Below are 18,979 nucleotides of genomic sequence, written 5' to 3'. Positions count from 1 at the left end.
ATTTCTCTTCAACCTCTTTGTTCGCAATATAAAACCCATATACCGTCGATTCTACATTTTACCATCTCCTCCCTTCCATACCAGGATGTCTGATCTGAAAGTTGCCCTTATCACCGGCGGAAGTAAGAATCTTCTGCATATCCCACCTCTGTGATGTCATGAATTAACCAAAACACCTAAACAGCAAGCGGGATTGGCCTCGCCGTCGCTGAAGAGCTCAGCAAAACAGGAAAGTGGCAAGTCAACATCATCGGCAGTAGCCAAGAGCGAGGCGAAAAAGCAACAGCAGCACTCTCCAACACAAAGTTCTACCAAGCCGATGTGCGCAAATATCAAAAATTAGCCACCGTCTTCGACCAGATCTTCAGTGGCTCCCGTCGACTGGATTTTGTCTTTGCAAACGCCGGAGCTGCTGAATACACCGACTTCTTTCCTCCCACCTCTGAGACTGGGATCCCACCTGAGCCTGATGTCAGCATTGTCGATGTCAATCTCAAGGGTGTTTTGTACACCAGTTACCTAGCAATTCATTATTTCCGACAATCTCCGGAAGAGACTAAGGGCGAACGAGATTTGATTTTGACGTCTAGCATTGGAGGTCTTTATCCTTGTGTGCTAACGCCGGTTTATTCGGCCACCAAACGTGAGTTAAGAGGCAATGAAATATAACGTGGGAAGTACAAAAGACTGACCAAAAAATAGATGCGCTGACTGGATTTACTCGCTCAATTGGAGCGAGGTTCTGGCTTGAAGGAGTCCGTGTGAATGCTCTATGCCCTGGAGTGGTGGAAACGCCTCTTTTGACTGACAATGGAAACTTTCCGGATATTTTCCCGAGAGATGTGTTCATCCCAATCAGCTTCGTCACTGGCGTGGTCACAAAGATGATCTCTGGGCAAGAGATGGTGGACGGGAAGGGGGTGAGCGTGCCCGGCGATGAGCTGTATGCACGGGCGGTCCACGTCTCAGTGAATAAATTCTTTTTTGTTGAGAAGCCGGAGCTCTATGATGAAGTATCGGAGAAGACTTGGGGTGCTATGATGGGCGCGAATCTTTCCCCTGATATGCTTGCCAATCTCTGAGCTTTTTTGCTTGGTTGAAGGTCAAGTATCCTTTACCGAAGTGAAGTCATACAAAGTATTCCGAATTTGACATACTAGCAGTCACCATCTTTTGACTTGTAACATGCCGGCGATTCAATCATATCTAAACATAGCATCTACTAGGAAGGCATCAGGAAGCCCATGACGGCTCAAGGCTAAAGCCGAGGCTCGGCCTTATACTTGCCCAAATAGGCTTAGTCTCCGCATATTTTCCAAGGTTGTGTTGATATCGGGGATCTTCAAGATCTACTTGACGCTCCATATATTGCACCGAGTATATGTTGAATATAGTACAATCTACCAAGTTTCTAAGCATGTACGCGTACTCAAGCTTCTACTGAAATCTTGTGACCTCATCCTCTTCTCGTCAAACCCTTTATTTTTGCCAGCGTACGGGATCACAACACATCTTTAGATTATAGTGATAGTCGACGCCGAATAATGAAGATCCCTTATACTATCAAAATAGAAGTAAACCATCTGATAATACATAGAGAGATATCTGTACGTCGATGGGCGGCGTTTTCGACTATTTCTGAATTCCGTCGCTTTCACTTTGTTTGGAACAACCTAGTGAGGATTAACATGCAGCCTGCAGAAGCAAAAACTCCACTTCATTACTGTTCCTGACGATCATTTCTTCCTCCAGATGTCCCCTTCTTTTCCCGCAACATCCATGTCGAGCCACCTCGGTGAGCTGTTGGACATGACGCGTTTGAGGGATATTCGGGACCAGGGTCAGCCTGATGGAGATAAATACCTGGATCAAGGCCACTCAAACAATTCTAGCATTGCAAGTTGGTGTGAGTTTCTCTTTGTCTTTTCCGAAAAAAGTCCAATCATGTGGATTCAAAAAGTGGCAGTTGTTGCGTCCTTGGTGGGATGCATGTCGGCGGCTGCAACGTCGGCCAACCATGCCAAATGCAAAACATCCACGTTCCAAGGGTTCATCAATGCAAATGGCACCAATGCAGTCGTCCAATCTGTGACATACATCCCTGAAAATGGCGCTTTCAACCCCATGAACTATACTTCCTCCACGGAATACCCCACCAAGCTCCCCGAGTCGTGTGCCGTTCAGGTGAATGTTGCCTCTGAGGGGAACTCAAGCTATCTAATTGGAATGATCCTGCCATATGATTGGAATGGTCGTCTGCTGTATGTAGCTTTGACACCATGAGAAACCCATGATGCTAACCATGAACAGTTCAGCTGCCGCCGGAGGGGGTATCAATTGGGTGGATATGGTAAGTGCAGTTAGATAGATATCTTTGCTTGCGCTAATACTACTGCTTAGGGCACTGGAAACCATTATGGATTCGCCACTCTATCCAGCAATCTTGGCCACACAGGTATCGATACCACCGGAACCTGGGCAATTGGTAGACCAGAAGCCGTGATCGACTGGGGCCACAGAGCGTGGCATGGAACAACTATCCTGGGGAAGCTTTTGATCAACCAATGGTACGGCTCCGCCGCCGAGTACAGCTACTTCTACGGATGCTCAACCGGCGGACGACAGAGCATGAAGAATATGCAGATGTATCCTGAGGACTATGACGGTGTGATTGCTGGTGCGCCTGCATGGTGGACAACCCACCAGCAACTGTGGAATCTGAAACAAACAACCTATCAGGCACCCGCAAATTCGTCCCATACGATCCCCGAGAAGATGTTCGACATTTTGGCCGCAGAAGTGATCAAACAATGTGATCCACAAGATGGCCTCAGTGACAATATCATCTCGGACCCGCGGGGCTGCAATTTCAATGCTAATACTTTGGCTTGTAATGCGACTAGCTTGACGGATGAATGCCTCACTGCTGACCAGCTCACTACATTGCACAAGCTGTACAATGATTGGGTCGATGTGAATCAAACATTCGTGTATGGTCACTTGTGGCTGGGCAGTGAGGCGTCATGGTTACTGGGAAATGTTGGACTGGGCGAGAATAGCACAATCGAACAGCAGTACTGGTATCCTCGAGATCTCATGGGTCTTGGGGATAGCTTTTCCTGGCAGGACCTCGACTATAGCACTGTCCAGCTCGCCGAGAGATTGAACCCTGGAAATGCGACCGCGGACAAGTTTGACATCAGCGACTTCCAGAAGCGCGGCGGCAAGTTCCTTCATTACCATGGGCTGTCAGATGCCTATGTCTCCCCAGATGCCAGTATCTATTACTACGACCAGGCCTCCAGTGCCGTGGAGCCCCAAGGAATCGAGATGGATGATTTCTATCGCCTGTTTCTCATCCCTGGAATGGAGTAAGTTCAGACACTCCCACAATGAGCCCAAATAAAGAAAGTCAAACTCACCATTGCAACCCCCAACAGACACTGTCTTTCCACCCCTGACAACATGAATGCTCCCTGGTACATCGCCGGTCCAGACCAAGCTGCAACAATCAATACTGGAACCTACAGCACTCCTGGATATCGAGACTCGCGCCACGACATTGTTCTAGCGATGATGGCTTGGGTCGAGAACGGAACTGCACCCAATGAAATTGTCGCTACAAAGTGGAAGAACGATACGACGGCCGACGAAGTTTTGCGCCAGCGTCCTATTTGCCACTACCCTTACCAGGCAAAGTATAATGGCAAGGGCGACCAGAACGACGCGGGAAGTTGGACTTGCAAAATGCTGTATTGAGTTGCGGGGACCTAATCCCCGACGCAGTCCTCCCCGGGGATGAAGTGTGGTAGGATCTGCACAGGAGAACAGAGTTCCGGACAGAAGAGTGTCTGCCTCTGCCGTTGGAAAGCGAGTTGACCTGCCATACGGAGTACATTGGTTCATTTGTAAAAGAGATACACAAGTCTCGTTTATGCATAGGCAATGCAATGATGCCAAATCCATAGGAAATGGCTCTTGTTTGTCAGCTCAATGAGGCGTTGTCTGAGTCAGAATTCCCATTTTGCTTGTGAATAACCAAGTCATTTGTTCTGTCATCTGTAGGAGAATATAGGGGATTCAATGTCCCTTGACCCCGAAAAGAGTAAAAGACTGTCGATCTCCATGAGACGTGGGATGTGTAGACTATCCACAACAAAGGTGCTGTCATGCGCGTAGTAACTTATTTCAAACGGTTGACAGCAGATACCACCATGTGGACGATGATTGAAGGTGTACAGTACAGTATGAGATACAATCGACATATCGCCTTGTGGCTCGGACGGAGCTAGCCGAGCCCCATTTTCAGCTCCTCTCATGTACTGAAGATTCTCTGTTTAGACCAGCTATCCAATCATATGGGAGGACCTTGATGCGAGCAACTGAGAAAGGTATCTAGGGGCCCGCCGATATCCCAATTATTGAGCGATGATCGCGCTTCTTCCTGGGCATCAGTCTCCCCTCAATGGACATGGACCCGACACATCTGCGCCATTGAACTTCCGGCAATTTGTCCGGAAGCTCTACCCCGCGAGCTTAAATTAGCATGAGTCTCTTTATTGATCCCTTGCTTAGAAGAAAGGGGTGGCTTCTGATTTGAATTGTCGCCAATGCGGGACCAAAGTGTGCTCAAAATCGAAGAATGGGCAATATGTGCTCGATTCACGATCACTTTCTTCAGTCTCGATAACAAGAGAAGCAATCATAAATCTCAGTTTCACCACATCCCGTTACCTGGTTCTTGGAGAAGCCTCTGCAACCAAGTGGAGCACCAAGTGGCAGAGCCGATCTGATACATCTATTCTCCGAGGTGATCTGTCGGAAAAGGTCTCCAAACACGCGCATCCGATTGGGTAATGCCACAACTTCAAAGCGCACATTAGATTCACATTGTTTATGATCTGGCAAGCCTCTGATTAAAAACTTATTGCCTTTCGATGCGAGGTCGTTGCGGCTATCGATCTGGAGTCCTGGTTCGCACACAACTTCTTCCTTGGCTGCGAGCATGTTTATGCACTCGGATCGCGTCTCATAGATGATCTATGTGACGCATAGACAGCTCATGTCACTTTGCGGCATTTAGATTTTTGATGCTCAATATGATATGTCTCCATTGCAAGAAGGTCCTTGACACCCCTATCTCAGATCCTTGAAAGTATATTAAGAGGCGCAGCCTTACACGATGATTCCAAATCTTTCAAACCAACAATTCTCTCTCGTTTGGCCTTGCCTGTGTTTAAGGTGCTGATCCACTTGACTACTGCCCCCAACATGTCTTCAGCGCAACCTTCTTCCGGTGCCACATGGGTCGAGGGCGACTTTGAGCACCCGAACCAGGACGTTGTTCGGCCTATCAAAATCGCACTCGTATTTGCCTACACGTTGTCTACCCTCGCCGTTATTTTGCGTCTGGTAGCCCGACGAATGACAGGCAGCAGATTGTTCCTGGACGATTGGCTGATTCTGGTGGCTCTGTTTTTCAAATATGCCTGCTCCAGTGGAGTTGTTACTCGTGAGTGTCTGCGTTGCAGAAGAGACTCGGTCGAAATACTAACTATCCTATAGTTCTATTCAATGGACTTGGATCACACATCACAATGGTCCCAGCCAAGAATCTGATTGTGTACTTCCAGGTACGCCACCCGCAAAGCCACTTTTACCTCCCATCCTAACCCTAATCAGATCGGATACTCCAACAACTTCGTGTACACCAGCTGTGTGGCGTTTGTGAAATTCTCAATCTTGGCACTATACAAGCGCCTGTTTGCCGTTCGACACATGGTCATCGGTGTGCATGTTATGACAGTCGTCGTTCTTACCTGGGTTGTTGGCGTCTTTGTTTCTGGTGCTCTGCTTTGCATTCCCGCGAACAAATTCTGGGATCAATCCATCCCAGGAGCCTGCCTCGACCCATACAAATTCTACTATGGAATCCAGATCCCGAACATTCTCTGTGATCTCATCATTCTCCTCATGCCCGTCAAGGTTGTTTGGTCATTGCCTGTTGCAAAGTCCCAGAAGGTGCTTCTGTCGGGTATCTTCCTTGTTGGTGGCCTGTGAGTTTTACCTTTCAGCTTGAGCTGCGATCAGCACTGACACAATTGATTCCAGGACCTTCGTTTTCGACATCGTTCGCTTGTATGCCATGATCAGATTGGTCGATGCTGGTCCAGATATTACCTGCAAGTACCTCAACTCCATCCTCCAAGCACAAATTCTAACAAAATCATAGACAACCAAGTCCCAGTCGTCGTGTGGACTTGTCTTGAAGCCACAGTCGGGATTATTGCGGCCTGTCTGCCTAATCTCCGACCTCTGTTCCAGCTTGGGAAGTCTGGCTTCTGGTCCCATATCCGATCTACAGTTCGTACATCTGAAGAGACTCTTGTCTCTAAGAACTCTGGTACTGTGAACTCGAACGACACTGTGAGCAGTATTCAAAAGCCAACTGGACACATTTCCTACGTGGCCGAGGAAAATATTGAGATTGCCGGGTACAACAACTTCAGCAAGATTAACAAGGAGTAAATTTGCTCCTTTCACTGTCCTTTTTCTCTGTTTGCATGGTCAAAACAGTGGTTTTTGTTATGTTTTGTTATAATATGGGAGGGATACACATTTTCATTTTACTTATACCAGATAGTCATTCTCTTCTTTGGAACCTTTTCTTAATTTATGATTTTTGAACAAATTCTCTCGGCCTGATTCGGCTCTCGTGAGGTTGAGTTGAACTAGGACATTGCGCATTTGCACGCTTTTGTGAGCCTGGTAAATTAGAATAGCTGAATATGAGTTTGGCTTAAGTTATGATACTTAAATAGTACGGTGGCTGAGTTGGTTCGATGCCATCTTCCTGTACATAGGGGCAGTAGCAACTCTCGCCTTCTTACCCCAGATAAGCAAAGGAACAGGAATTAACAAAAGAACGAAGGCGATAACCGTAACCAAGATGTGCAAGTCGCGCATACCCATGCCTTCGACCCATGGTGTGAGCGCGAAGAGGACGACCACAGAGAAAATATTGCGCATAAAGATCACTCCTACTAGTGCGTCACCGATGATCTGAAAGAAACAAGATGTCAGCGAGTAATCCTAATATTCCACATGATCTGCGATACTCACATCCTGGTAACAATCCATCAGATACGAAAGCGCAATACCGCTCACGGACGCAAGTGAGAACCCAAAGAAACCAAAACCGACAGCAAGTAAAGCCCAATGCACTCCCTATGAAGTATTAGAGCGAAAATTCAACTTGCTAACATGAGATACTCACATAGGCAAGACCCAGGCCAAACATCAATATACCTGCAGGACTAATTACCGCAATAGGGAGCGCCAGCCAAAGACGCATCTCCGGTTCATAGACACCACCATTTCGCTTAGATAGCCACAGAATAGATTTATCGCTCAGGTGTCCACCAAAGGGGAACCCCAGAACAGCCCCGACAAAAGGAGCCACGTTCATGAGACCAACACCCACAGCATCGAAGTTGTATGGCGGGAGAATCATGTAAGAAGCCTGCAGCGAAGTCATAATCGCAAACCAACTCAACGTGGAGCCATATGTGATAGCCGCATAGGTAACAGCGGGGAAAGTGAAGAGAGCAACAATAGGCTGGTAAAAGTGCGGCCAAATAGGCTCATCGGTAGTCGTCACCAAAGCCATTCGCTGGAAGTAAGTTTTCGGCATAATTTGGGTGTTAGTAGGCACCCGACTGGCAATTGTTTCACCAACGTTCTTCGTAATGTCCAAGTCATCATTCTTAGGATTCTTCGATGAATCCGCAACGGAAGGCACAGCCGGAACGACATCCACGCTGTCCAGCACGGGAATGTATTTCGACTCCTCGAACAAAAACACCACGCAAACGAGCGTCACACCAAAGAAAATCACACACCACCACCACATCCACCTCCACCCCTGTGCCACGACAATGTAACCCGACGCCACGGGGCCCAGGAATGCACCGGCCGACTGGACAATCACATACCACCCGTTCATCGTCGCATGCTGGTGCACGAAGAACATATCGGCAATGGTCATCTGCACGATCGTTTCACTGATTGCGCCGCCGATGCCCGAGATCAGGCCGCCGCCCATCAGATCGCCCACAGTGTACATCTCCGCCTGCCAGATGCAGGATGCGAATTGCAGCGCAACGCTGAAGATGTAGATTGGGCGTCTTCCAAATTTGTGGACCAGGGGCATGAAGAATATGCAGCCCACTGCTAGACCGCCATAGTTGACGGCTGCTTGTGCGTTAAGTTGATCCACCGTGAACCCCAGCTCTTCTTGTATGGGTCCCCATGCCGTGAAGCCGATGTCTAGCTGGACAAAGGTCCATAGAACGAAGAAGCTGACTAGCGTGAAGTTTAGGGTTTTGCGAGCTGTTGACCAATTGAGGGGATCGTTGGGGTCGGATGAGGGGGTGGGGAAGAGGACGAGCTGGTCTCTCGACGCGTGGACTAACAGTTCGAGTCAGTATTGCTGTTCTTCTTTTTTGTACGATATAATGATAGGATGAGAGAATGAGAGGACGAGAGCCCTTACTATCTTCCAGAGTCACTGTTCCTGGTGGCCACAGGTTCTCATCCCTGTCATGAGAGTCGGCTTCCATATTGCGCGGTTCTAATTGATTGCAATTGAGTCCAGTTGGATTGGTTTCGGATAGACATGATTCCTCTGGGAATTGCCCTGGTTAAGAACCTGGGATCTCCATGACCTTATCAGGGAGTTGTATAGTTGCGGGGAAGTTCAAAGGGAACCGATAGCAGTCCATCGAATCAAAAGACGTCAAAGGTGCCGGCTTGGCACCCCGGACTATCTTTGGGCTAACAGTCTGCCGTTTGTGTCGAATTAGTGTCGAGTTAGGGTTGACTCGCTTTCATTCGAGGGTTTTGTAACCCAAACAAGCTTTGAGGATCCAGGTCCATGTGTTCCAAGGTTGGGCTGGGAAGCCTTCGTTACGAGTTTCCCTTTCTGTTTAGCACGGTTTAGATAGCAATCAGCTGGATTCTCTCGTCTTTTTTTGTTTTTGCTTGGAGAAGGCTATCTTCAAGGTATCTAATATAGTCATTTGGAAATTGTAAAAATGTGCAAAAGGAAGTCAAAGAATGACATAAAGGATGGATGGTACACTGGCTTGAAGGGTGTCAACTTATTCGCTAGTGCTTCTACTCAGTATGAACAGAATTACAATCTCTATTGTAGTGATATCAAAATATCTACCACGAACAATGACCCCCATCAACCCTCAAATCAGACCCAGTCATAAAACTACTCCCATCACCCAACAAAAACAACACAGGCGCACGAAACTCATCAGCAGTACTAAGTCTATAGAGCATATTATCCCCAACCCACTGCACCTCCATACCAGGCTTCTGCAAAGCCTCCGCAGTAGCCGCAGTACGAATATACCCCGGCGAAAGCGAGTTCACTCGAATCAGGGGTATCCCAACACGAGAACCCCACTCAGCAGCCAAAGATCGCGCCAGCTGATGCACAGCTGCCTTGGACGAGTTATAGCCGGCGGTATCAACGCCCTATCTGGCCGTTAGCCAAGTGGCTGACAAGTTCATCCGCGACCAACTCACCTTGTTCGACACATATCCACTCATACTAGCCACAAGCACCATACTCGCCGTGACATTCGCTTTGATGACCTCTTTCGCGACACGCTGTGCCACTCGGAATGTCCCCGTAACGTTGATATCGAGCAAGCGAGTGAACGATTCCGAGGGAAACTCGGTTGCGGGCCCATTATCGGACACGCCTGCGCATGCTGCTAGACCCCGAATGGGATATCGGAGGTCTGGCATTATTCGATCAAATGCGGCGTTGATTGAGTTGTCATTTCGCTGGTCGCATTGCACAAGTAAGACACGTTTGGAGTATTTACTCGCGGTTGCTTCGATGATTTCTATTACGGCATTATTGGGTGATTCTTGCAACATCAACTTTAGAGAGATTAAATCGACGTACCCCATTCTTCTTGCTTTGGGGCGCTCATGATATCGAGGCAGACGACGTCTGCACCACTTTCGAGGATGGCTACTGTCAATGTCGTTCCCATGAAGCCAGCTGCTCCGGTTACTAGTTCGATCATTAGTATAGTTCATGTTGAACTCTGTGTGGGCCCTTGCACCGATTATTGTCCTCCCTTCTAGCCGGAACAAGTCCGCGACTGCGACGGACGCGCCTGCTTGTGGTGGCTTGGCTTCACGGAACCTGGGATCGTGGACATTTGAGTGAACTTCTTGATGGGACATTCTGATAATCTGTGGTTTCTGCGACGAGGTATGGCAAGAAGTGAGGTCTGTTTAGGAGCTTTCAGTGGGAGCTACATGCGTTGCACCTGTTCACCGCATTTCTCCCTGCAAGTATCGACTCCGCACGTCGGGTCTATGAGAATATTCTGCAGTTCAATCGGCTCTTTTTTTATTGGCAGAGCTATTGTACATGCTGTTACTCTCTAGAGCAACATTACTTGTCTATAGTTTATGGCCTTTGGTTGGCACTTAATTGATAATTGATAGAAAATACAAGGTGGTCCTCATAGTGATCATTCGATAGAGCTAACAATCTATGGAATGGATGAGACGCTCCGCATTCTCCAGCAAAATGTCCCTTTTTACCTCCGGACCGAAATCCCTATCCAAGCCCTCATCCACTCTTTTCGCCAAAGATTCCGCCCGTGCCGCCGGTGAATAGGGATAATCACTCCCATACAACAATCTAGAAGAATCAACCATCCGAAGAAGACCATGTATCTGGTCAGGAAATGGAACGCCCGCAACATCAAAATAGAACCGCGTCTGGAGCAGGTTTTTCATTTTCTCTGCACTCGTAGCATTTCCAAGCCCTAAAATCATCGGGGAGAACTCGGCAACTCGTTCCAGAATAGGAGGGAGAGTGCCACCACAATGGCAGGCCAAGAAGGTAATCCCTGGACACCGTTCCACCGTGCCAGACGTCAGTAGATTCATCAATGCCCGGCTAGAGTCAAACAGGAACTCCATCATCGGCGTCGAAAACCCAGGGACGGGATTGAGTTTGTCAAAGGATCCGTCTCCGGGATGCTGAATGAGACACGCAGTAGGATGGAGAAAAGCGATGGTTTTGCGTTCGCTCATCTTATCAAAAACTGCATCCAGTCGCGGGTCTCCGGGGTAGATTCCATGCGAGTTCGTCAGAATTACAAAACCGGCAGCACCAAGATGGTCCAATGCATAATCTATCTCCGCAAGAGAGCCCTCGATGTCTGGGAGGGGGAGAGACGCGAAGAAGCGGAATTTGTCCGGATGGTCGGCGCAGGTTTTGGACATGTCCATGTTGGCGCGGCGGGTTACGGAGCGCCCTTCTTCGTTGTTCCCTGGTGTGAGATGTGTTCCTGGAGAGGAAATGCTGAGGATTGATTGTTTGATATTGAGCTTTTTCATCAATTTGATGTGAGTGGATGCGCTCCATTCCTGGTGGTGTTTAGCAGGGGAAGCGACAGTCATTGGGGGGGGCTACTGACTGGGATCGCAGGCATTCCATCTGGATGGCTCTTGCCTGCAAATTCACTCTGAAGGCAATATTCGCGGTACGAGTCAGGAACACAGTGAGCGTGGACATCAATCCTTTCCATTCTGACCTTTGTGAGATGCTGAACAGGTCAGAATTCATGCTACTGACAGTGCAGAGTGGTCCCCCGCATTCTGTGCTGACCGCATTTGCCCTGAAAGGTTTCATTGTGAACGTTTGTGTTTGCGACCTGTTGATTCGATATGATTGGAGCTCATCTAAGCGCTAGAATTAACACCCTGTTTCCCTATCTATATTGCTATCTTCTCGCAGCGAAGGCGTCCAGAATGAAGACAATGTCTAATCACAAAATCTCACATACCTAACCCCTGCTATATCAAATCTGCAGTTGGAAGTTCCTTTGGCTCAATAATCAATCCCCTGGCAGCCAACAATCGCGCCTGCGTGAGCTTCAAGAACCGATAGGTGTTGTCCAAAATCGGCGTCTGAACTCCCTTCTCTCGCGCAACCCGCAAAGCATTGCCCAAGATAACCTCCACTTCCATCGGATTTCCTTTATCAACGTCCACCAGCATACTCGGACGGAAAGACAGTTCGAGCGGAGTCGCATCGACCATTTCATCCACGATTCCGTCTCCGAGATCATACCCATCAGCCTTGGCAATCGCCGCCATCTCCGTCATACCAGGTCTGATCAGACTGTGCTCGCCTCCGAATCGTCTAATCGCCGCACTGTCAAGCTGCGTGATGGCACACATTGGGTTGAAGATTCCATTCCATAGCACCTTGCGCCAGCGATAGAAGACGATATCATCCACCATGTCTGCATCGACGACCTTGCTGCCGTTATAGATCCGAGTGAATTCTTCTAGCCTCGCTCGCTCCATTGATTGCTCTAAAGCTTTGTTGTGGAATGCGCCAATGTGGAAGTTATCATGGTCATCGTGGACAACGCTTCCGTTGAGCTCATGTGCACCGATATAACTTGGCGCAGAGAGCACAACATTTGTCGGGAATGCGTCGATAAATTGCGGTTCAATGTAGAGCCCATTTTGGAATAGCACGATGGTTGTGTGTTCTGGTGTCACCGCCGGTGCTATGATCTTGGGTACATTGTTCACTTCTGGGATATTCTTCATGGTGACAATTACATAGTCAAATGGGGCTTCTTGGTCCGCGAGCGGAACCGCGTTGACAACTGATTTATTCGTTAGTCAGATGTATAGATGTATTGCTGGCTTAGATTCTGCATACCTGAGCTTGGTCTCCAGCCGGAGAGTTTGCCATGGTCGATTGAATCAATCTCAAACCCGTGCTTTAAGACTTGCTCGTAGTTGGATCGCAAAACAGCTGTGACTGATGCCATTCCAGATCTCTCGAGTGCGACGCAGACCATGGTGCCGACGCCGCCTGCTCCTACTACCAACACCCTGCGCTTTGGCATACTTGAATCTGCTGACATGATGGTTTGCTGCAGTGTAGCTCTTCTGGGTAGGGCCTGGTCTAAATTTCGTAGTATTCACGTGTGAGTTATGACACCTTCAAGGACCAAATATGTTGAGAAGTCGATCGTTTCTATTGTATACGATCTCGGTGCCCCCACATTAGGTAAGTCGGGAGCTCCGAAATAGGCGGAATATCGGCATTTGATTGGTCCGTCGGATTTGCCTACTGGATTGGGCTTATCTATGCGCTCCTCACTGGATGAGGACGCCGAACCCCAGACACTTTGGGTTCTATGCTGGATAGTAAGTGTTTCAACCTCTTACATCGTCTTCTTTAACGTTATTATTGAAGGTGACCGGGTTTCTTTTTGTCGAGTCTCATCCATGGTTGCAGGGAACCTTGCGAAAGCAAGAGGGAGGCACAACATGTTCATTACACGACTTGTATACAAAGACCTGAAGCAAGTGTACTCTTCCATGCATTTGTTTCGCTCTCATTTTAGATCTCCTTGTAAGATTTCCTTTTGACCATTTTCAAGCGTGTTGAGCTGTTCACTCAAATCACTTAAACGCGGGAATGCGAAAAGAAAACATACGTGAACTCAACCCCGAATAAACCTATGATGAATAGTGATGCAAATACCATATACACTCATTTCACATCCCATGTCGCTTCAACACAACACACCGATCCAACATGAAGAATCCAATCAAGACCAAGAAGCTTCAGAAGTTTGCGAAGCGGCCCAAACCCCAAAGACTAGAGAGCCTATTGGAACTCTCTGAAGAAATAGCCGAGAAGTCAGGACGATGGATATACGCGCAGTTGCTCCGCGGAATGCGATACATCTGGTGGGAGACCGACCGAGAAACGTTCGTGCAATGGGCACAAGCGATCATCGAGATGGAGCTGCGCCTCCGCGAATCCACCCAGCGCGAGGCCTATCTCAAAGAATTGATTCAATATCAACACCAGTACCGCACCCTCGACGAGCGGGCCCGTCTAGAGACGCTAATCGAGGAACTCATCTCCCTGGATCGCGACTATCGGAATCTCGAACAGGCATATGTCAAACTGATTGCGGAATGTCCAGAAGGGTCCATGAAGAGCGCTTATTTAGCATTCCGACAGCAGCCTCAGTGGCATATGATGAGCCAGTGGCTGCGTCAGGATTGTGCGAATCGTGGAGGATGTTGTGGGCGGACGTGTCAATGCTGTGAGAATCTCCCTGATCCTCGTCGGGTGAAGGGATCGGGCCATTGTACTGAGCAGTGTGGTTGCTGTCACCGCGCACGCGGATTCTCGGCTGCGGTGGAGGATCGGGAGCGCATGAATCCTCATTTTGATCTTACTGCTACCCCGTGGACGGCTTATAGTCGGGAAATGTTTTTAGCTCACATCTGGTCGGTTCATTGAATGATCTTAGGGAAGAAGCCCGGCTCCAGGTTTATAGATCGTGTGGGTTTGATTATCAAAAGGGCAATGTCTGTTTGGCATTTGCTGTTTGCTACTTGGAAAGCTAAAAGTGAACAGAGGCTATTGTGGCTGCTCAAGTCAAGTAACACTGAGTTTCCAAATGTAGATAGTGTCTTCACGATGTCAGTCGTGATATTTGCTCCTTCTGGCCGCAAGTCCACTTCAATAGATACACCAGCTCCTCTCTTGACACCTTGAAACTATTCAACATGATGAGTTTGAGTTCCAAGTTCTACCTTATCAAGTCGCTCAATTTGAATGTCCTCACGGTCGGCATATGCTACTTGGTAAACAGTATACCATGGTCGCTGGAAAAGGCTATCCAAAGCTTCCAATGACCTTCCAGTAGTGTCCTGAAAAATGGTCAGTATCCTCATATCCATCAATTTTTGAACAACTCACAGGCATAGCAAAGAAGACATAGATCAATGATATCAAACAAATGCAACCGAAAAACACGAAAGCGCCCCATTTCTGAGTTGCTGCTAACAAACTCGGCATCGCCCGTGAGCACCCAAAGTAGAATGCCCAATGAAATCCCATAGAGATGGACATGTTGAATGATCGAATCTTAGTTGGGAAAATCTCCGACCCAACCAAGTATGGAATGCTGAACCAGCCAATACTCCATGCCACTGCATGGAAGTAGATCGCGACAATGGCTCCAGTTGACGCTCGAGAGACGTTAGGTGCAGTGCTAATATATGAAGCAGTCATATCCTTAGTTCCACCCAGGTACCCGCCGACATAGACCAAAGTCACCAGTTGCAAAGCGATTCCTGCCATCAACGACCGACGCCGCCCGACAAAGTCAACTATGAAGAGAGCGAAAGCGAGGGTGCTGACGAACTTGACAACGGCGTATATACCCGTGGCCAAGAACTTAGACTCATCTCCATCAATACCGAGGTATCCAAAAATTGTCGGTGAGTACTGTGTGATTGCGTTGGCTCCGGACCACTGTGAGAATAGGGTCGCCATGAATATCAGGAAGAATCGACGGCGGTTCTCGACTGGAATAAATGTCTCCTTTGCGAGATCCCACATTCCTGTGCTACCAACAGACTCGCTCTCGTGCAGAACTCCTGCTTCAATGCCAGTCACTTCGGCCAGCAGGGCCGAGTCATTGACAGGCAGATGGCGAAGATTGGACATTGTAGTCAGGGCTTTGTCTCGTTGACCGACATATAGCAACCATCGCGGTGACTCGGGACACAAGAATGTTCCTAGTCCCCAAATGCCTGCTGGTAGGAGTTGAAGAAGAGTAGGAAGCATCCATTGTGTGTTGGTTCCTGCGTAAGACTTGGTGACACCATAGTTGATGAAAAAGCCCAATACCACTCCTAATTGCTGACAAGCAGCATATTGAAGTGTGAGAAGACCACGGATGGCTTTTGGAGATATCTGGCGTTAAAGATGTAAGAACAATTCAGCATTTCCAGATCGGGAAGTTATAATACCTCTGAGATGTAGACTGGCGGAATAACAGTGGTTGCCCCGATGCCAATTCCAGAAACAAATCTGGAAGCATAGAGGCCTGAGATATTTCCGCCACACAGTCCCTGTCCGAGTACACCGGCTATATATATCAAAGTTGCGACGCGCAAGGTAAATCGTCGACCGAACCGATCGTTAAGGGGCAGGCACTGTGTACGAAGTTAATGAGCGACAGCGAGCACACAGGATTCACCATACCCCAAGACAGCCAAACACAGCTCCTGCTGTAGCAATTGAAACTATCCAACCTTTTGTATTGGCATACTCGTGTTCTGATTGTCGATCAAGACCAAAGTTCGCTTTGAAGCGTGCCTGCACAACGATAGATGCGATGTTTCCTTTCTTCTCAGCATTGAAAATTTTCCGAATATCAGGGTAGCTTCTTACCTTCGTCAAATCCTTTTGCAACACCAGGAAAAGCAAAAATCCAAGTGCACATCAGCACATACCAATTAAAGATCCCTTTAGGGGAATCCCGAATAGCCTGTTTTGTTTCTGTGATAAGACCCATTATGAGTGATAGTTTATGATCTTGAGATGATTGAGAGAAGCTGAACCTTGCTTTCATATCATTTACTCCAGTTGCCAAGAGCCGAAATTCCGGGGTATAGCCATAGCTTACTTTTTGTGGGGAAAGCAAGACGAGTTCCGATCTTTCGGATATTTTCCGTGTGAAGGACCCCATGCAGCGATGAACGGTTGACATAAAGACTTCGTACGTGCCAAGCTACGCATGTCAAAAAAGGGTTTCTTTACTTTTTACTTCTAATTCGATTCATAATTCGCGATGAATTTCTACCCCGTTCCACCAGTGGTCCAGGCCGAGATACTGATTCGAATCCCGGACTCGTTGCGATGCTCAGGACAGCAGACCGATTGGCGTAGTGGTTCCGCACTACCTGTGTCCGACATATTTCTGGAAGGTCCTCTATACACCAGGAACGGAGACCTCTATGTGACCGACATCCCTTACGGGCGAATTTTGAAGATCGATGCGAAGAAGCAAGTGACCGAGTGTGTCAGATACGATGGAGAGCCAAACGGTCTCGCCCTAAGAGATGACGGCTGTATAGTCATTGCAGACTACAAGCAAGTTAGTATAAAGTCGCAAACCAACATGCACAGGGGACTAATGAATATCAGGGACTTCTGCTCTTCGATCCTTCAGCTGGTGTCATATCTCCCCTCTTAGCCCGTCGCAATCTGGAACGCTTCAAAGGCCCGAATGATCTGGTCGTCTCTTCCCAGAATGAAATTTACTTCACCGATCAGGGTCAGACGGGCATGTCAGATCCCACGGGCCGAGTGTATCGGCTTTCTTCCGACGGAAAGCTTGACTGTCTGGTAGACAACGGTGTCTCTCCAAACGGTATCGCTCTTTCTCCGGATGAGCGTTTCTTGTATGTGGCTATGACTCGCTCTAATGCTATCTGGCGTCTACCTCTCAATGCCGATGGCAGTACCACGAAAGTAGGATTGTTCTTTCAGTCATTCGGAGCATCTGGGCCGGATGGACTCGAGGTTGACGAGGAGGGAAATCTTTTCATATGTCATCCTAGTCTGTCTTCTATCTTTGTGGTTGACTCGGATGGTGTTCCGAAAGCTAGGATTGTAACTGCGCCAGAAGGAGGGAAGAACCTGACAAACTGCACTCTTGGTGGTGAGGATGGGCGCACAATCTTCATTACGGATAGCATGAAGGGTAATATTCAAATGGTGAGATGGCACTGTAGAGGTGCAGCTAAGGCCAGACAAGAAGATAGTAGTGTTTCAAAGTAAATACATTTTTAAATCAACAGCCTTCTTTTGTATTGATTTCTAAGCCCTAATGCTCATGAGATACTCAGATAAGTTATTCACCGCAGCCATAGCACTGGCAGTCTGCGCCCTGGCCGTAGCAGCTCCGATATGAGGCGTGCTGATGACATTCAGATTCTCCCACAGAGTCGCATACTTTTCGAACGTAGGCGGCTCCTGCTCATGACAATCCAATCCAGCACCCCAAAGATGTCCTTCTGATAGAACTCTAGTAAGATCCGTTTCATTGACAATACCACCGCGGGCTGCATTGATCAAGATTGCGTCTGGCTTCATCATGCGAAGCTCGGTATAAGAGATCATATCTCGAGTCTCCTTGGTGAGTGGCACATGAACAGAAACAACATCTGCTCTCCTGAGAACCTCTTCGACACTCTTCACTCTCGAATGCGGAATGCTGGGCCACGCATCATCTGGCATAAAAACATCACATGCCACAACCTCAGCGTCAAAGGCTCCACGGAAGATTTCCGCGACGGTTCGCCCAATATTACCCATCCCAATAATGCCGATAGTCTTTCCCCAAAGTGTCAATCCATTGCACGTCTCCTTTGGCACTGGATTTAACATTTGACGTGTAGTAATCGATCGAATATCTCGCGCCACGGCCATCGTTAATGCAAGGACAAGTTCAGCGACGTCTCTAGCGTTCGCACCAGGCGTGTTGAGGATCTTGATACCGCGCTTGGAACAAGCCTCCTGGTCTATTTTGTCGATTCCAACGCCATGCTTGCCAATTGCCATAAGATTTGGGCAACTCGCAACATCTTCGGCGGTCATGTATGAACCTCGGATCAAGACTGCTGATGCCTTCTTTCGCCAGTCGGCGAAGGATGGATCTTCTGGAAGAATCAGGTTGAAGATTGTTCTGGCATGGGCGATTGCTTGGGGATTGAATGCATCGAGGACATAGACTGTTGGCTTTGATTTGGTGGTGGTTGGGACTGATGGCCGGTCTTCACTGTGGATACTTTCGGGAGGCATGTTTGACGATGTGACAAAGAGGTCAAAATGAAGTCGGAAAGAGAAGTAAATATAAGAGGGAATATTGAACAGATTCGATCAATCTTATTCCCTACAGATGCTATTTAAGTTGCTTTCTTGAGGGTCGACTTCCTGGTCCGCCACGCGACAGTTGCACATCGTGTATCGGACACTGTCCGTTCATATCGGGTCTTTTCCGCCACGGCTCTTACTTCAAGTGAAATA

The 18,979-nt window shown here is 48.1% G+C and overlaps 11 protein-coding genes across 11 annotated transcripts; 5 read left to right on the top strand and 6 right to left on the bottom strand.

Moving 5' to 3' along the window:
- Positions 1-85: 85 nt before the first annotated feature.
- Positions 86-1,082, top strand: N7511_006792 (Glucose/ribitol dehydrogenase; the record flags this gene model as incomplete). The annotated part of the gene is made up of 3 exons (XM_057129169.1): positions 86-122; positions 185-643; positions 703-1,082. 3 exons carry the CDS (start codon positions 86-88, stop codon positions 1,080-1,082), a joined length of 876 nt encoding a protein of 291 aa, XP_056983725.1.
- An 862-nt stretch (positions 1,083-1,944) lies between these two features.
- Positions 1,945-3,759, top strand: N7511_006791 (tannase and feruloyl esterase; the record flags this gene model as incomplete). Its single annotated transcript, XM_057129168.1, has 4 exons — positions 1,945-2,261; positions 2,311-2,350; positions 2,401-3,371; positions 3,441-3,759. 4 exons carry the CDS (start codon positions 1,945-1,947, stop codon positions 3,757-3,759), a joined length of 1,647 nt encoding a protein of 548 aa, XP_056983724.1.
- A 1,512-nt stretch (positions 3,760-5,271) lies between these two features.
- Positions 5,272-6,528, top strand: N7511_006790 (uncharacterized protein; the record flags this gene model as incomplete). The annotated part of the gene is made up of 5 exons (XM_057129167.1): positions 5,272-5,512; positions 5,566-5,633; positions 5,683-6,056; positions 6,112-6,167; positions 6,233-6,528. 5 exons carry the CDS (start codon positions 5,272-5,274, stop codon positions 6,526-6,528), a joined length of 1,035 nt encoding a protein of 344 aa, XP_056983723.1.
- A 285-nt stretch (positions 6,529-6,813) lies between these two features.
- Positions 6,814-8,621, bottom strand: N7511_006789 (uncharacterized protein; the record flags this gene model as incomplete). The annotated part of the gene is made up of 4 exons (XM_057129166.1): positions 6,814-7,062; positions 7,123-7,227; positions 7,277-8,449; positions 8,511-8,621. 4 exons carry the CDS (start codon positions 8,619-8,621, stop codon positions 6,814-6,816), a joined length of 1,638 nt encoding a protein of 545 aa, XP_056983722.1.
- A 607-nt stretch (positions 8,622-9,228) lies between these two features.
- Positions 9,229-10,112, bottom strand: N7511_006788 (uncharacterized protein; the record flags this gene model as incomplete). The annotated part of the gene is made up of 3 exons (XM_057129165.1): positions 9,229-9,549; positions 9,601-9,926; positions 9,989-10,112. The coding sequence occupies 3 exons, from the start codon at positions 10,110-10,112 to the stop codon at positions 9,229-9,231; spliced, it is 771 nt and encodes a 256-aa protein (XP_056983721.1).
- Positions 10,113-10,581: 469 nt separating this feature from the next.
- On the bottom strand, positions 10,582-11,636 carry N7511_006787 (amidohydrolase family protein; the record flags this gene model as incomplete). Its single annotated transcript, XM_057129164.1, has 2 exons — positions 10,582-11,475; positions 11,526-11,636. The coding sequence occupies 2 exons, from the start codon at positions 11,634-11,636 to the stop codon at positions 10,582-10,584; spliced, it is 1,005 nt and encodes a 334-aa protein (XP_056983720.1).
- A 268-nt stretch (positions 11,637-11,904) lies between these two features.
- On the bottom strand, positions 11,905-12,995 carry N7511_006786 (ketopantoate reductase family protein; the record flags this gene model as incomplete). The annotated part of the gene is made up of 2 exons (XM_057129163.1): positions 11,905-12,731; positions 12,788-12,995. The coding sequence occupies 2 exons, from the start codon at positions 12,993-12,995 to the stop codon at positions 11,905-11,907; spliced, it is 1,035 nt and encodes a 344-aa protein (XP_056983719.1).
- Positions 12,996-13,675: 680 nt separating this feature from the next.
- Positions 13,676-14,541, top strand: N7511_006785 (uncharacterized protein; the record flags this gene model as incomplete). Its single annotated transcript, XM_057129162.1, has 2 exons — positions 13,676-14,153; positions 14,513-14,541. Coding segments are annotated over 2 exons (480 nt in total). The 3' UTR covers positions 14,515-14,541.
- Positions 14,542-14,773: 232 nt separating this feature from the next.
- On the bottom strand, positions 14,774-16,463 carry N7511_006784 (uncharacterized protein; the record flags this gene model as incomplete). The annotated part of the gene is made up of 4 exons (XM_057129161.1): positions 14,774-15,859; positions 15,916-16,101; positions 16,151-16,331; positions 16,402-16,463. 4 exons carry the CDS (start codon positions 16,461-16,463, stop codon positions 14,774-14,776), a joined length of 1,515 nt encoding a protein of 504 aa, XP_056983717.1.
- Positions 16,464-16,739: 276 nt separating this feature from the next.
- N7511_006783 (SMP-30/gluconolactonase/LRE family protein) lies at positions 16,740-17,731 on the top strand (the record flags this gene model as incomplete). The annotated part of the gene is made up of 2 exons (XM_057129160.1): positions 16,740-17,045; positions 17,096-17,731. The coding sequence occupies 2 exons, from the start codon at positions 16,740-16,742 to the stop codon at positions 17,729-17,731; spliced, it is 942 nt and encodes a 313-aa protein (XP_056983716.1).
- A 39-nt stretch (positions 17,732-17,770) lies between these two features.
- N7511_006782 (D-3-phosphoglycerate dehydrogenase) lies at positions 17,771-18,754 on the bottom strand (the record flags this gene model as incomplete). The annotated part of the gene is made up of 1 exon (XM_057129159.1): positions 17,771-18,754. One exon carries the CDS (start codon positions 18,752-18,754, stop codon positions 17,771-17,773), a length of 984 nt encoding a protein of 327 aa, XP_056983715.1.
- Positions 18,755-18,979: the final 225 nt, after the last annotated feature.

Source organism: Penicillium nucicola, assembly GCF_028828085.1.
Source record: "Penicillium nucicola strain IBT 29836 chromosome Unknown utg000006l, whole genome shotgun sequence".
NCBI classification, from domain to species: Eukaryota; Fungi; Ascomycota; class Eurotiomycetes; order Eurotiales; family Aspergillaceae; genus Penicillium; species Penicillium nucicola.
The sequence above is the reverse complement of the archived record's forward strand: the minus strand, read 5'-3'. Positions and strand labels throughout refer to the sequence as shown.